General features: G+C 41.6%; 1 protein-coding gene across 4 annotated transcripts in view; it reads left to right on the plus strand.

The window, feature by feature from the left end:
• Positions 1–9,733: 9,733 nt before the first annotated feature.
• CNTNAP5 (contactin associated protein family member 5) overlaps positions 9,734–17,411 on the plus strand; it is a 272,016-nt gene continuing 264,338 nt past the window's right edge. For 2 of the 4 annotated variants that reach the window (XM_065840744.2, XM_065840745.2), the window contains exon 1: positions 9,735–10,113. In XM_065840744.2, the coding sequence (XP_065696816.1) occupies positions 10,038–10,113 (76 nt within the window). In that variant the 5' untranslated portion in view covers positions 9,735–10,037. Of the gene's footprint in view, positions 10,114–17,411 lie in introns of all 4 variants that reach the window. The other 2 variants (XM_071810877.1, XM_071810878.1) reach the window with 2 other exon arrangements.

Raw genomic sequence — 17,411 nt, forward strand, 5'->3', positions numbered from 1 at the left:
AAGGGCTTGTGGCCAGATGCTGATCTTTCTTGCATTCAGGGTATTCTGGAACTGGGGGATGCCTATTGCCCAACATACTGGTGTGAGAAAATTTGGCACCATACTTGGGTGAGAAAGAAGCTCACTAAACAAGCCGTCAAAAAAAGCCATTAAAATCAAAGCAATGATTTTTAATTTATTTGGTGGGGTTTAGTTCAGGCTCTTTCAGACCCCTCTGACGTGCAGGGGATCCTTTGTTCAACACTTACTGAGGATGTTACATTATGCCCTCTCGCACTAACTCGTTTGATGTCAAAAAGGCAAAACTTCATTTTTAAGTGTCTTCTCACTGCCGTTTTATGGGTTATGCTTTATGATTTGACATCACAGGTACAGATTATGGCGTTTCATAAAAGGGAGATCTCTAAGAAAAGCAGGGCTAGGAATCACTTTTTGATTTAAAATGTTGCTGTCCCTACAGAATGAGATATATAGGCAGATGTTTGTATACAGCACTATCTGCCTAACAGGATTATTCCCAGTAAATAGCCTATCATCTACACTTTAAGAAGAGCTTATGAAAACAAAACCAAAAAACAACAACAACAACAACAAAGGGAAAGAAAAGAAAAAAAAAAAAAAGGAAAAACAGCCGTGAAGATTAGCACAGAACAAAAAAATTCATTTGCTCCATGTCCTCCTCTTCATTTGATGTTATCTTCTTTTGTATCGGTGTGAGACAAGCTAGCACAAGATCCCCACAGATAAACACTCCTGATTTCTCCAGGTAGCTTAAAATGACATGAAACCTTTAGAATTTAGCTTCTGCATTTTATTTTAGCACCACAAGACATCAAGCTGATGTAAGTCATCATTAAAATTAGATGGAGCTACCTAGAGTTCCATCAGGGGATGCTCTAACCCAGAAAGTTCAAGAAGTAGTTTTCAAAATAGAGGTTCCCAAGGCCAACATGGTATACTCAGCAGGTTTCGGAATTCAATAATTCTAAGAGAGGAGCTCCTTTGTAAATCTTAGGTACCAGCAGCATAAACTAGAGTCATGGTATATCACCTAACAAGCACAACATCACAGACTTAATCTTGACCTTTCATTTCTATCACTTCTGAGGTGATAGAAAAGAGAAGGAATTCACCTAAGTATAACCAGGTATCTGATATTTCATTAAGCACCCTTTTTCATCCTGACACTGATCAATAATTTAAATCTTAAGAAACACATTTTCTAATTCAGGACCAAAATGATTGTTAAATAGTCCATTCTTTAATTTAAAAAAATTGAAAATCTCCGAAGCTGAAACCAGTAAGTAGTAGTTTTGCTAAAATCACTGATGTAAATTGGTGTTTTTGTGAGATACCTCAATAAGCAACCATCTCAAGTGAATACGTGTCAGCAGATAACTGTATACACTTAACAAAATGGATGTATCAGTAACGTTAATCCACAGAACGAAGCCGCAGTAACATGTTTTTGTGATAAAGGAATTAACCCTCCATCTTCCTAAGCTCTTTGTGACTTTTATTTCCTCTTCTTCTTATGACTTTTACATACTGATGTGCTTACAGACTGCTATAATTATCTCTGTAATGGTTAACCTGAGGTGATATTGTGAAAGCATCTACAAACTTTATCAGGACTTTATCAGGACTTTATCAGGACTACAGCACATATACATATAGACAAGGAAGAAGTCAGCTGTTTCTCAAAGGCTTATGGTGTATATGGATGCAAAAGTAGATATAAAAAGAAGGAAAGTGTAGGATAATGATTATAGTTGATTGTAGTCACTGTTCAGCCTTTGTCAAGGAGAACCTGACGGATAGAACAAATCATGCTCATCCCTGATACAGCTTCACTACTTTTGCAATGTTAAGGATATTTATACTGAGGAATAATTTCACTTGTACCACTTACACATTCATATATCCTTGTCTGACAGCCTTGCAAAGCTTTATTAATCAGTGCTTCATGCAAATAGTTAAAAGTAGCGAAGCTGGAATTATGTGATCATTGTCATAACGTGAACAGTATATTCCATCTTGTTTATCCATCTGCTGTAATTGCACTATGGGAATTGAGTTGCTTATAATAAATGCAATGGCATATGTGATACTAACACATGTAGAAGGCACGTGTCAATACATACTACTGATTTCCACATTTTCTTCTTCATGTTAGGCAATGCTAAAGGTTTCTACATGACACATCTGAGAGCCTGTGGCCTTCCTATCACTGCAGAGATTCTCTGCTGCCTGGATCTGACTGCAATTATTATCTTAAAGCTTAAGATGGAGCAACAAAGTCAAGTAAGGTGTTTATGCCCTGCTTCACTCCCTATTTGGATAAGATTTGAGTCATATGCTGTTGTTCCAGATGACTGTCATCCTCTTGAGTTGTTACGTTTATGAAACTGATTTACATACTGAAGGAGAGGTAATAGAGGATACAGATTCCAATTAAGACAATTTGGGCTAACCTTCTGGCTCTGCCACACTCTTTCTCTGTGACTTAATCCTGTCTTTTGACCCTAGATACATCTCTGAGACCTTTGGAAGTGAGTCTGAATCCAGTCTCGAGCTTAAACTCACTCTGTGTTCAAACTGTGTGGATGACAGGTTAAAGCCTGGGGTTTTGGTGGGCTCTGGGGCATGGTTTGCTGTACTGCACCCTTCTTCCTTCAGCCTTGCACACAGATAAGAAGGCTTCCCTTCATATGAGCTCAACAAAATCTCTGTGGCACTGTTTCACGCTTTCTACTTGAACCTCAATTGATTCAACATATGTCTAAGAAGTGAACAGAAAGTTGGACTGATTGAGATTTTCCCCTCTTCATGGGAGCCTAGGGGGACTTGTTTGCTCTAGTTTAAATCCTGGGCATAAAAACTCTCACAGTGAGTTTGATTTTTTCCTTACCTTGGAATTCACAACTTCATCCAAGTATATATAATTATCCTTAGAACAAGCGAAAAAACACAGCCCCTGAGAGTCAGGAAAAAAAAAGTGCATCAAGTAGGATTTTTTATTTTGGCTCAGTTTTGGTAGTAGTTGCTTAAAATCACTAACAAAACTTTTTTTCCTAACTAATGCAAAACACATTGATTGCAAAAGAACCTCTGAATATCTACCCCTCTACAAAGCTACATGATGTTAATATTCTCATGTTGTCAGCAGATCTTTACCGAGTAGGAGGGATTCATTAACTCCAGAGTAATCTGCAATCCAGACTGGCAGAAAGCAGAGGCTTCCTATACCTCAAGCTGGTTCAAGTCAGGAGTAAGATGAGTGTGTCTGACTCAGGCCTACACATTATGGTGTAATCAGCTATCCCTTGTGGAGTTAAAATCACTTTACTTTGAAAAGACAGTGGTAGGTCTACATAGAATTGTTTCATTTTGATGCAAATGCATCCACTTCCTAGAGGAAATAAACATTTTCAGTCAGTAACTATGAAATAAATGGATCTCCTAGTGAGGGCTGAGTTTACCTTGTTTGATTTCCTGTTTTACACATATTTCCATGTGTGTATATCTGCCTGCATATACTTATGCACATGCATATGTCTGTATATATACATGTATATATATCGGTGTATACAATATAACATATATATAGGGATTTTTGTAGTTTAGTCCAGACTAACTTCCAGCCCAGCAAGGACTTTGTCCAGAAGAAGTTCAGCGATACTGTGATTAAGAAACCTCGATTAATCTGATTTTCTGTTCCATGTCCTTCAATGTCTGCATCAAAAAATATGCCAGCAGCAGCCTTAGAAAGGCAGGCTGGTGTAAAAACATGGACCCAAGACTCTGAATCTCCAGTGCCTATGCTGAGAAGTAGACAACAGGAATGATCAGGAGCTACTCATTCCTGATGGATCAAACCTAGAAATCTTGATGGCTTTTGAGAGAGAGTATATTCATTTCTTCCTCTTTTTCAGGGGAGTCTAAATTACAGTCTCACCTTCCATTATTCTCAGTTGGCTCCTTCTGTATCGTAATTGCAGCAAGGTTAAAAATGACCTTATGATTGCATTAGGTTCCACACAACTTCCTTCTTTTCACTCCTCTCCAACCTGTATCCATAACAGAGATTAGTGAAGGACGGACAGAAAAGTAAAAAGAATGTCTGAATATAGATTTTCATACCATGCCCAGCTGTTGCTAGTAATAATTTTCTGAGTGCTAGCACTGGATGAACCATTTGTCGCAAATGATTTATTTGATGAAATGAGCTCACTTTTTCACTCCTTGCAAACTTACTCTGCAAAACGATGGAGATATTCGAATTGCTTTTTATAGATATAGACCCAGGTGATTGTTTCTCTCCTCAACCATGAGACTATGGATTAGAGGTATGCTGAGGTGCAAATGTTCAATAGTGCCTTTCCTTATAACTGTCCTGTTTGTACAGACAGATCATGGCACTGATATTCAGCAGGAAAGGCCCAAATCATTCTGAAAAATTGTCCTTTAAGGGATACCTTGGTTGTTCATGCAAAATCACTAATTGCTTCTGAAAATTTATCCAAATGTCTATTCATTACATGTCATTACTCACATCAGTGACATGGCAGATATTACAATTTCATGACTGAATTTCTACAAAATGGACACTTGATACCCACTAACGAATGACAAATAAAGCTGCCTTCTTTTAGTATGGAAATAGACATTCGTACAGAAAACATTGTCTCTCTTGTGACTTTGTGGTTTGAACTGAAATGTCTATATGACAGAGATTTTTGCTAAAATGCCCCCTCACCTTCTGTAATATCTTTTTCTCTCTAGTTTGCCTTGAAGTTTCTAAGGACTGTAAGGCAGACTTTGGGCTTTGAACTCAGCTGGGACTCATAGTTCTTATTATGGTGTGTACCCATTAGTTGCCAGCTGTTCTCCAAGGATTACATCCATCCTGTGACATCTTACTGTCCAGGGACCTTTTAGGGGTTTCTTCATTCTCATTTGTGTGGCTTTGAAACAGGGGAAAAAAATTGCATTATTTAGTTTGTGTATGAGTTCTCTCTTCAGGGCTGATTGTGGTTGATTAGATCAGTGGAACGTGTTTTGTATTTATACCAATACCTCATGAAGTCCATTGGATACTGGTGGACAGCTGGTTCTGGGACAATAAATGTACCAGGATGACACTGCATTTTAAGAAGAATACAATATGTCTCAGGGAGGACTATGGCTGGCCTAGTTGAGGTTGACCACTGTTTTTGGTGAGGAAGCAGCATAGAGACCAGACCATGGATGGTATCCTCTGTGACCTCTGTGACTCTGTCCTGAACCGCAGCATACAGTGCCACTGATATTACACGAGGGACAAGTGTGTCCCATATAAGGCCTATTGAAGTCCATAGGTAATTTGTAGCCATAGCCATTTGTACTATGGCTTAGTCAGGTTATTGATCTTCTAAGTCCATCAGCTGTATCTGGCTGTGACTGAAACAAGCATCGTAGTCAGACAAGACAATGTTATGAAAGCCATAATACCAGCAGACAGTGGTAAAATACTATAGGGAAAGGCAAGGGGGAGGAAGAGGTGATTTTAATTCTTTGTCTTCCAATAATCACTGCACAGCTTGACATCTGATTTCTTTTACCCTAATCTCAGCATGCATCTCAAAAATGCTACTGGCCATCAGATTATCCCAGCAGATCATTAAATTTTCTTATCCTCTGGACTTATGTATGCTGTGCAACTATCCGAGGATAATGAGCAGCCTGCTGTTGCACTCACCTGGTTGGGGTTCAATGTCTGTTATGAAAGCTCCCCACATATTCTCTTTAAAGAGTGAGTCCTGTCTTTTTCTAGGGAAGAACTGTAAAGAAAAGAAAAAAAAAAAAGAAAAACAAGACCTTTAGGTTTTTTAGACATGACCTTCAGGTTTTTGATCAGAAACATGATATTCTTCAGACAAATTCCTAGTTATCAACAGGAAACAGCATGATGTAATCCAAAAGCCATGTACAATAAAGTTTGTGGTAGTATGTAGTCTTCGAAATTCATATACATAATGCTGTTCTCCTTCCCTGAATGCTATATGACTGGGATCAGACATAAAGCTTCCAGCTGCTATTACCCAAACAGCTGGATTGATTGAATTCATAGGCTAAACTGTTATTGCTTCGAGTGGCAAACTCAACATGGGTTATAGCAATACTAATGCTGTTTAGTGACTTTAGGAAAGAAAACTGGTGTATCTGATCAGATAAACTTACCTCCTCAGATAAACATTTAAATAGAAAAGGTTTCTCCTTCAAAAATGAATACCCTTATTTCCCCTGTGGCAGTCAGCTTTTCCTACTCTTCCCTGTGTTTTCACGTCCTTCTGTTGCTCTCCTATTCATATTGTCTCATCTAATTCCCACAAATGGTTGCTTCTGCTCAAATAACAAGGCTCCAGACTGGCAGAACAAACTTGGGTAGAACACCAGTGCTGAAAACTTAAATGCTGAATTTCAGTGATTTTTTGCTTGCACTGCAAACACAGTAAGATTGGAACAGCTACTGGTCCAATACTGTTCATGCTCCTCTCCACATCATGCAGGTCATATACTGCTTGTATCCTGAGCAGCATTAACATGGGCGTCCACCTGCCATCAGGGAAAAGGACTATTGGATGCCCACGTCAGGCTTTCTCAGCCAGAATTAATGTAGCCCTTTCTATACAGTCCCAGATGGCCTAATCTTGATTGACATTGCTTGTGAAATTATAAAGGTGCTCATACAATCACCATGACTGCAGACTCTAAGCATGTGTTAGACATGAGGATACTTTTCCTCCTGCCATCTGTATGAGATAAGGTAGTGTCTGTTTGCCTTGTTTAATGGACAGAGAATGAACAACAAGTTTCTGGCAAAAGGCTATAAATGAAATGTGTCAAAGAAGAGGTAGGAATTGAAAGGGAAGATCTCAGATTTCAGGGTCTTCACTGTTAAGGTCAGGTTTGCTTTCAATTATCACTGAATTAGAAAGGAGTAAGCACTGTATGCATAATGAAACCTTCACTCATTGTCAAGGCTTGCAATGCTTTCAGTGGCAACCATTGCAGCCATTTTGAACAGAGTCCAGATACACTAAAACTAAATGAACAACTGGGTTTTCCCAAAACCCACGGTACCCAGATCTGTGGCTGAGGATGAGCCACACTTTTTGTCCGAACAGCTTTAATAGTGATTAATAAATCTACTCTAATAAAAATCTTGCTGGCAAAAAGCCCTTAAACATGACATTATTTACATAATTTCCTGCAAAGAACAGCTGCGTAGCCCTCCACTCTGGTCATAACTTCTCATTTGTAGTGCTCCTGCACCCAAACATTCACAAATCTTAAGGAACCTGCCTGGCATTTGTGATGCAAAGGATCTTACAGAAAAGGTGTGCCTGTGGGAAACCAGCACCTCACAAGTGTCACTTGAACACCAGTGGTGTAACCAGGGTCGAAATCCTGCAGTTAGATCCATATTGGTGACCACTGGGATGCATTGCAGGATTGGGTTCATATTTATTGATGGCTTTTAATTAGTCTACATAGCTCATTTCCACATCTGCTTCCCTATAAACAAGCCACTAATTAGTTCAGTGAGTCAGTTAAAAAGTGTGCCATTGTGCCAGATAGTTTAAAGAGACACTGTAAATATTTGAAACACAGTCCATTTAATTTTAATTATTTTGTAAAAGGAAAGCATGAAAAAAATCCCAACAAACCATGTATTTAATCTTCTTCTTCTGAATTCCTCTTGTAATTTCAGAATACATAGTTGCAAAATTGTGATTGTGTCAAAGACTTTCTGATATATTCTACTGCTTAGCTTTACTCTAGTGATGGCTCTGGAAGCCCTGCTAGCACTTCTAAAGCTTGATTACTCACCTGAAAAAGTCAAGTTAATAACATAATTTTCTCAATACTCCAACCTCCTGGCCTAATGCAGCAAAGCAATATGTTTCTTAGTTTCTTGGCCAGAGTCTTTTATACAATCTGTACAACATATGGAGAAGATGTTTCTGACTGGGATCAGAAAACATGAAGGTGAACCCCTCTCTCCCTTTCCACTGAGGGAAATGATCAGAGCTCACTTCCTTCCAAAACGGCCCTGCTCAGAGAAGATAGTGTCTGTGCCTTTACACAAACTTCTCCTGGGTGATTAGCTGAACAGCTTCTTCAGTGGCCTTTGGAAGGGACAGCAGACACCTCATGCAGATATGTCAGTCTTGGACTGACTCCCACCATTAGCTTCTGAAATCTCACTGGGCTCAGGCGTAAGTGAAGCACAGAGCAACTGGGACAAGTCTTTGCGTGACCAAAGATGAAACATTGGTGTGTGGAGATGTATTTAAAGCCAAAAATTGAAGAGTTAGACAGTTCATTAGGCTTTTAAGTTCCTCCTAAGTCTTGGTTTTGTCTGGCTAAATCCTTTATTGACTCTGACTTACAGCCTCAGTGCTAGGCAGCTATCCTTCCTATTTAACCTTGTGCCACCTGTGTCACTTGTAACAACAGAAGGTGAAATACTTAAGACATTTTTTAAACGTGGACTTTTCTTTCCAAGCTGACAGCTCTTTTTGATATAGCACCCAATAGCTAAGCACAATGTCTTTCCTTCACCCTCTTTACTTTTTAATTGAGGCTTACAGCAGTTTAAACCTCCACTTTCCATTGACAAGTCAGGATGGTTTTGGCGAACAGTCTGTTTCTTCTGGTTATTCCTTGCTATTGTGAGGGATTATGGCTGAGGACCAGGGACTTTACCCCACAAGGACTTTAATGGTCCAAACATACTCTCCGTGCAGATTATAGCAGAATCACTAATGTAATTTTGACCTGACTTTGATGCAGCACTCTACTGATGTGGGGTGACGCCGCAGTAAAGCAACAAGGTTAGACCTCAGCAGTGATTAAGCTGGAGTTCCTGGAAGGACGTTTGCCTCCCGTGTGTGCAGGCAGGCGGCTGGCATGGTGCAGGGTGCCAGTTCAGGGCGCACTCCCGCTGCCTGCACACAGCCCACGAGGGCAAGGCAAGATGCTTTTTAAACTCTGCTTTCCCGTACCCCTCTTTGGAAGATAACCTGCTGAACAGTCGGGTAATCAATCAATCATGAAATTCGATTTTGTCAAGCATTACCTTCCCCAGCCGGGAGCGGTTTGCAGCCTTTGGGTGCGGGGCTGGTCCGGTCCGCAGCCCCAGGGGCCGTCTTCCTCTTCGGGCGGGGGGCACTAACGAGAGCTCCCCGCGGCTCTCCTGGGATCCCCGGGACCACCTCCGCTCGCCTTCCGGGAGGTCTAGGCAGTGGGACTCTGGATCAGCCGCGACAGGAGAGCGGATGAAGCATCAGCCCCGCCCGAGGCTCCATCCGCGTTCCCTAGGGGTGAGACTGAGCCCTGGGAACGAGGACATACATGCGTTTTTTATGTATGTATATTTAACATAAATATTTATAAGTATGTATTTGATGTATATATATATCTATATATAAAACATAGATATTTATAAGCAAACAAGCATCTGAGCTGGGGGCCCTTTAAAATCTTCCAGCCACAGCAGTACCAAAGGAGGGGAACGGAAAAAAGAAAAAAGATTTTTTTTTTTCCCCTTCAGGCATCTGATTTACTCCATGACTCTGATGCTTATCAACAACGCGTGAAGATTGCAATAAGGATCCTCCCTGGAAGGCGAGGAGGAGTGACTTCCAGGGGGCTGGGAGGAGGTGGAGTGCAGCGCGGCTCTCGCCTATAAGGAGGTGCCCAGCGCCCGACTGCTGCTTCCCAGCCGCAGCTCGGGAGGTGAATTTCCGAGGCAGCAGCTGGGGGAGCGGACTGGGCTCGGGCGCTGCCGCCGGAGCTTGGAGCGGCTCCTCCAAGGGTCGCGGAGGAGGGTCCCTTGGCCGCCCCCGGCTCCCCCTTCACCCAAAGTCCCTGGATGCTGATGGAGTAAATGAGCGGAGGAAGAGGGAGCGCACAGAGGCTGAGAGGCGCTCGGAGATCGGGACCGGGGGAGAGAGGCAGGCGGCTGGCTTCTCCCTTCGGGGCTGAACATGGATTCCCAGGCCCTCTGGGGCTTCGCTCTGCTGCTTTTCAGTTTTTTGCACCTGGGATTAACTGCAACAAATTGTGAGTAGCGGGAGCGCAAGGAGTTGGTTGGGGCGGGAAAGGGTAGGAAGGCATGGCGGGGGGGGGAAACTCCCCGAAAAGGGGGTTATTACAACATGACCTCTAAGAAAGTTAGCCCGGCTCCGGTGTGCTAATGGATCTTAGAAATGCGAAGTTGCGGCCAGATAGAGGGATTGCTCGCCACCGTCCTGCAGTGTGGACGTGGAAGTGAACGGGAACCGCTGAAGCCTGCAACGAGTCGCTCGCTGGTTTTCCCTCACGGTTTTCTGTCCTTCTCCTGGCCGCATTTTTTTGCGGCCAGTGTCGCTGCTGCTCTCCCTGCCGCCGCTGCTCGTCGCCGGTTGGGACGGGGCCGAAGCTGTGAGCCTGTCTGCCCGGCTGGAAGGGCTCGGTCCTTCCCGCATGAGTCGGGGTGCCAGGATTTTGCAGGGACAGCCTCGCTCCAGCCTGGAGGAGCAGCGCTGGTGGCACCCGGGTTCCTCCCCCTGTCTTACGAGTGCCGTCGGTTTTCACGGGCGCGGCTGGATCTTGGGACGTGCTCGCCGTCCTCGCACCCTCGCAGCATCCCGGATGGGAAACAGCTGTTCCCTCCTTCTTCGGGAGATAGCTCCCAGTAAGTTTCCCACCTATCGCTCCTGCCCCGAAGGGCGGCGCCAGTCGGTCTGTCCCTTCAGGCAGGAGCCTCCCTCGCCGCTGGGTTTTGCAGTGCGCGGCGGGCTCTACGGGAGCTTCGGCGAGTTCGGTGCAGCCGGGGACCTCTGGCTCTGATAGGCCTGGGGGAACGGAGATGCTCCATGACCTGCTCCACCCCGGGACAGCGCGGATAGGTGAGGGGGAGGCGGATAGCACAGGGAGCGGAGTCCCGCCGTGCGCGGCCTCCCCGCGGACGCGGCCCGTCGGGCCCCGCTGGGCGGGCGGGGACCCGGCCGGGGCGCGGCGGACGCTAGAGGGCGCTGTTGCCCCGCCGGCGGCGTGCGGTGGCTGCCCCGTCCCTGCCCGGCTGGGGCGTGCGGCCAGCGCTGCCCCCACCCCCGCTAATTGCTGCCAAATGAGCCACCGCGCTGAAGGCGGGAACTTTTATCTTTTCTCCTTTTTTTTTTCCCCCCTCTTTTAATTTTCAGTCAATTAAATTACGGTTAATATGTTTTAATAATGTTCACGAATACTAAATGGCAGGCGATTTAAGGCTGAGGCTTGCCATTACTGATGCAGTCATAAAGTTAATTCCTAACACTTAAAAAGAAACTCTGCATTAATGAGTTTTACTATTTCACGGGTGACAGTTTAATTTCCCAGTGCCAATAAACATTTCCGTTGAATACACACTGCTTCCTAAATATTTAGGAGTCAATCTTTTTAAAGCATAATGATCAATGGTTTTATTATACTGTACAGATTTTACTTATTCATTGAGCAATGAATTAGCATGGAGTCGGCTGTAAGTGCTTTCCAAGGAGCTGAGCGAAGGAGCCTGTGAATCTGTAATAGCTACAAGTTCCCTAGAAACCTTGTTAGCTGCACATGTGAAGATATCTGTGTGCACACACAACCTCAATAATTGCATCTAGTATGAAAATTCATCACTTTCTTAAATCATCTTTGTATGTTGGAGCTCAGGGAAGCTGTGCTCCCTTTCTTGGTTTTGGGCTAAGAAAGCTTAAATATGGGCAAAAATACTGAATGTTATGTGCCTATAAGTCCTGAATTATATTTAAATAGTTACATGAAAGTGCTATTGCTTTTAAGGTTTACCGAGCTCCCAGGTACCCAGTAAACTTTCCAAAAGAAGTCACCAAATTCCCCAAGTTAGGATCTTCAATGCAAGCCGCTGTCAGGAGCTGAGGTCCTTTTATTTGAAAGCTAAGGTGCAAATGTAAAACCATTGCTCTGTGCCTTCCCCAATTTGAACAGTTTGGCCAAAGAAATTGCATTCTGGTGCTTATGCTGGTATATTTACAATGGCTTCAACAGGCTTGTTTCTGATGGGTTTTGCAAACAAGAAGAGAACTTGGGACAGTATTTACTGTGTAAATTGAATATGCTTCTGGGAGGAAGAATGCAACTTACTTCATTTTCTTCTGAATATCTAGCAAGGCATTAATCTAATTTTTCCACCTTGTTTCTAAATTAGGAACTCTTAAAATGAGTCTCCTTACATTGTTTCTGTAAAGTAAAAATCCTAAGTAAGTCAAAATGGTCACCACAACTAAGATATTTGATTCTAATTTCCTCTTTGGTAATAGTTTAATAGTTTTTAATTAAATGAAGAATTGATAAAGAAACTGCTTTGAAACTCAGATACAGGCTAGGGGTCAGTAGACATCATTAGAAAGATCAAAACTTGCAAATACTATTATAAGAAATTCCTCCCACTTTTTCTTTTTGCAGCAAGTTATATTATTAGGTAACTGGAGTAGCAATAGAATTTCTCCCTAGGATGCCAATTACTAGAAAATGAATAAATAGCCATGTACATAACGTTGGAAATGGGTTGCATACAGTTATCTGGGCAAACCGAAACTTCTGTGTTCATCAGGTAAACAAGGAGGCACAAAGCCATGCCTGCTGTATAACAAATTAGTTGCCTTTTAGCAGCTTATTCTGTGATATGGAAACCTTAGTAGCTTTGGGAAGTTTAGATTTCCAGTTGTTGAAAGCAATTTTCTTCAGTTTCTTTTTCCTTTTTAAAGTTGGAGAGAGGGAGAAGGAGTGAAAACACGAGAAATGAACGTATGTTTTTCCCAACCCCTTTGACATAGCAGTTCAGGGCCAGTCTGCAGCTGCAGAAAAGAATCACCGAAGTGTTCCTGGTTAGTGGCTTTATGCCTGGTTTGGTGTCATGTATCTTAAGATTTCTTCCTATTATTTTACACATCATGAGACTTTCAAACCTTTCACTTAAACTTGGTCACAGCTGTCAGTTGAAGCTGCAGAATTTCAGTGTGTTGTAGAATCAGATCTCCAATTGAACTACTTATGGAAATATATGGTCAATGTATGGCCCACTGGTGTGCAGTAGATTTAGATGTGGCCTTACAGGAGACTGTCTTACTAAGCCTATTCAGTTAAAAGGCAGGTAGTGTGCATCTGTATTTCTATTTATTTTGAAACAGAAAAAAAAAAAAACATCTTTCAGCATTTGAATAAAACATACAATTGCTTGGGCAAGGAGACATTTTATTTTCTAGGCAACAAAGGTGTTTACTGTGATTTTAGTCTTCCTTTACAATGATCTAAATTAATGATAACTATGCAGGAATCAGACAAGTGTAAGTGAAAACTTACAGGAGAAAATTTGTCTCTGAATACTTCAGGCAATCATGATCAGCGGAAGTATTTGGGAATTGTAACAACATGAATGAGACCTGTCAGTTCAACAGTGGTAAAAGCAGGAGGTCTGTTAAACAGTGACCTTTCTACTGGTGCGGTCAGAAATACTAAGTTTTGAAGAGATCTGCTGAAATAGGTAGAATATTGATCATCTGATCTCAGCCTGCAGCTCATTTTCTTGCAGGCTGAGTACAGTGCTTCAGACACACATCTATGGCTTTTCCTCTGGCTCCAATACTTAAATATTCTTGACAAGAGAACTAGTATTCAGGCATGCTTTCCTCCTTGTAGTTCCATGCAGGAAGAAAAACATCCGAATGTTAGCTTTTTCATCCCTTCGGATAGGAAAATAAAGACATGATTATATAATAACAAGATTTCTTGAGAAAAAGATTCCTGCCATGGCAAAGTCCAAGGGATCCACTGCTGATCACTGCTTGTCTTGCATGTCTGTCATTATCTAGCATTCAATCAGTTTGACTCCACCAGCACTTATTGGCTCTGAACCAGTCCTAAAGACAAAGAACAGTCTTTCCATGGACTACAATGGTTTTTGGATTCTACATCCGCTAGGCAGATGGCATTGCCAGCCCACAGGAATCTCTTCAGGGTTATTATCACTGCAGTATCAAATATATTGTCTGTTTGGCCTTTTTTTGTTTTTCTTTTTTTTGGTCTTAATATAATAAGAATGCAGCAGGATGTTTAATATAAATTAACTGCAAGAACAAATTGTTTTCAAATGTGCTTGGTACTTTTGTATGAAGTATAGACTTCAAGTGGAAAATATGGGGATTCTGGGTAGAACAACACTCTTGTGAAGCTCTCCTGGCACATGACAAGTCCAGACTACTGCCAGTGTGTCACTGAGTATAGAACTGGTGAATGTTTTTTAATCACTATAATCATTCTTCTACAAATAGGAAAGTGAGGCAGTGCATCATAAGCAAGGCTGGAGATAGTTTCGCAATATGATATGTGTTTAAGTATCTAAATGAAGTCCTTTGAAGTCAACTGAGTTGATCCCATATGGTGTGATCATGTCCTGTGCTGTGGTGTTAGATCATATTCATATTTTCCCTGCTATATATAATAATTTCTAAATCTGTGGATTACTCCTCGTCTCCTTTTTCCCCTCCCTCCCCTTTCTCTGCTGCTATTTGAAGTAAGTGAAGTTTGGAAAGCTGACTACTGAAATGGATAAGAATCCAATGGCAGTGGGAGTGTGGGGTGGCATTTATTTATTTTTAGTCCCAAAAATGCATTTTTTATAGATGTGACAGGTTTTAGCTCACTTAGCGAACTTGAATTGCTCTCTTACCCTACCTGCTCCTAGAGAAATGATAATGGGAGAAGCACAGAACTGCAGGTATATCTGCTGGCATGACACATGAGAGGCTCCTTACACGTGTCTGCTTTCCCTTCACCTTCCAGACTCTGGAGTCCTACCAAGTATTCAAGGGTGTGAGTTGTCTGTACAGGGCACCAGGTAACCTGCACTGCCTTTTTATCACTTGATTTATTTTTAATAAAGGACTCTGCTGTGTTCTTCTACCCTCAGGATTAGGGGAAAGATATTCTGGTCCTGTAGCATTCACTTTTTCAGACTTCAGCTGTTGCTGACACAAGGGCCGCTTTGCATCCTGTCCATAGGATGTGGTTCTCACTGGACACATCTCTTCTGCATCTATGCAGAAAGGAAGGATGTGGAAGAGAAAACAAAAGGGAGATCTACATGAACATTTTATTTCTGGTGTTGGTAAAGTGTCTTTAAGAGACATGGACTGGGTTTTTTTCAGTCTTAACTAAACTCCCTCTATTCAAACTAAGAAAGAGGGGAAGAGAACAGTGTAAGCCTCATGTAATAAAGGTTTAAAATTGCAGGCAATTCTTGGAGGCTTTGAATGCATCACTTGGTAAAGTGCAAAGCATCAGCAGACCTATTAGCACGTCCCTGTGGAGTCAGAGGAAAACAATTTTTTTTTTTTTTGGTACACAGTCCTGGACTGATATAATTCATAATTAATTTCTTTGTATTAATCCTGTCTCTGAGTTTTCTAATTGCCTTGTGCAGATTCTTGTGGGCTGATAATGCCATCTGTTCACTGGATCAGTGCAACTGATGATGTTTTAAATGATGAAAACTATGCAATATAGAATCTAGAGGAAAAAAAGATATGCTAAAACATTTATTTATTTATTTTTCATTATCTTCTCTGTTAAGCAGTTAAAAAAAAATGGGATGTTCATAGTATGATGATCTAGCTGCTCTTCAAAATAGATAGACAGAAAATGTCAGGTTTTAGATGGTATTTTCTTCAAAAAATAAAGTAACTTGGTTAAAACGAGAGCATTAAGCCATTTGTAAATATCATGAAGGATCTTGCCTGATCTGTATTCTAGGAGAGGAAACCCCATCCTCCTGGCTATGTTTTGCCCCAGCATAATACTAGCTGTTTTTCTACATTCTTACAAATATTTGCTGGAACTTTGATAACTTCATCCATTTCCTACAGGAGTTTGTGCTCTAGACATTATCAACAAAGGTTCTGCATAAAGCAGTGGAAGTTGTATGAACCTACCTATTTACAATACTAAATGAATATTGGCATACTGGTTGGTTCAACTATTATTGTGTTCTGTAACCTGTGAATTAAAAGCCTGCAGATCTGTTTTGTTTTCTTTTTTTTTTCTTGAATGTACAGTTGTAGCATTATCAACTGAAAATAAGATACAGAGCTCAGAGAGACAAAGTGTTCACCTAGGTAGTGGTAGTTTTTATTTTATCCAGTGTTCCTCTACCATAATAAAGACCTCACCAGGGTTCAACTTCTCAATCTCTAGTGCAACCCCAGAGGGCTCAACCTGCATAGGCACTGAACAACTCCAAATATCAGAATTGTCCTACAGACAGGGCAACAGGATGTGATGAGTTGGTGGACATCTGTGATAAAAAAATTTTTCTTCCATGACAGAGGTTGTCTGTGGAAATAATTTTGGGAGGGACATGCTTGTTCTACTATTAGTGTGTGTATATATGTATATGTACTCGCACATGCATATATATGGAGACTGTTTCCTGGTTAAGAAGGTTTTAGTGTTAGAAAGAAATGTCAAGAAGTTGTTTGCATGGCAAAAGTATTACTAGTACCTTGGTCTCCTTCTGTATCAGTGGCAGCATAGCAATGTAACATTTGTCTTCATCCTATGCAGGTACCAAATCAGAGAGAGGAGTCAGGCTTGGACTCAGATCCCTGTGTGGTGGGGTGTTGCAGGTAGAAGGAGGTTTCTAGTGAACCAGAGTGCAGATGGGTTTTTAAGTAAATTAGTAGATTTTTCTCTCAGTTTGAGTCTAGTTGAAAGGGGCTTTGGATAACAGTGGCTCAATAATTTCTGCTTCGTCATGAATGGTTATTACATAAGTAACTAAATTTAAAGTAACATTCATCAACGTCACTGTGATTTGAAATGTGGAGGTTATTTCAGCTCCACAATTGTGTTGATGTGCTTGTATTGGGCAAGGGAAGTTCAGATTCCTGACCACAGTGGCTGGTTTGTCGATGAGCTGGATGTAGGTGATCAAGGTTTGCTGGTCAGAGTCTCTGTGGCTCCCTCCTGTCACAGTCAACATCAGACATGTTACACCAGTGATTAGTTTATAATATGCCAGTACTGTTTCCAAGCTGGACAACATGACTCTGAATGTGAAGTTAAGGGTTATTCTTACTGACCATCACTGCTATATGGATTCATAAGAGCAACAACAGGGAAATGCTAACTTTGTAATTGCTCATTCATGCCATTCTAGATTATAAAATGTTTTCAGTGGCTGGTATAAATGCACTCTTTTCCAAACCAGGATCTCTCTGATCTTTATGGGATGAAAGAACATAGGTTTGCAGTAGGACACTCTGCACTCCTCTCTTTCTGGTACCCAGAAATAATCAAAAGATGTTCAGCAACACTTG

The sequence above is a fragment of the Patagioenas fasciata genome, chromosome 7 (assembly GCF_037038585.1).
Source record: "Patagioenas fasciata isolate bPatFas1 chromosome 7, bPatFas1.hap1, whole genome shotgun sequence".
NCBI lineage: Eukaryota > Metazoa > Chordata > Aves > Columbiformes > Columbidae > Patagioenas > Patagioenas fasciata.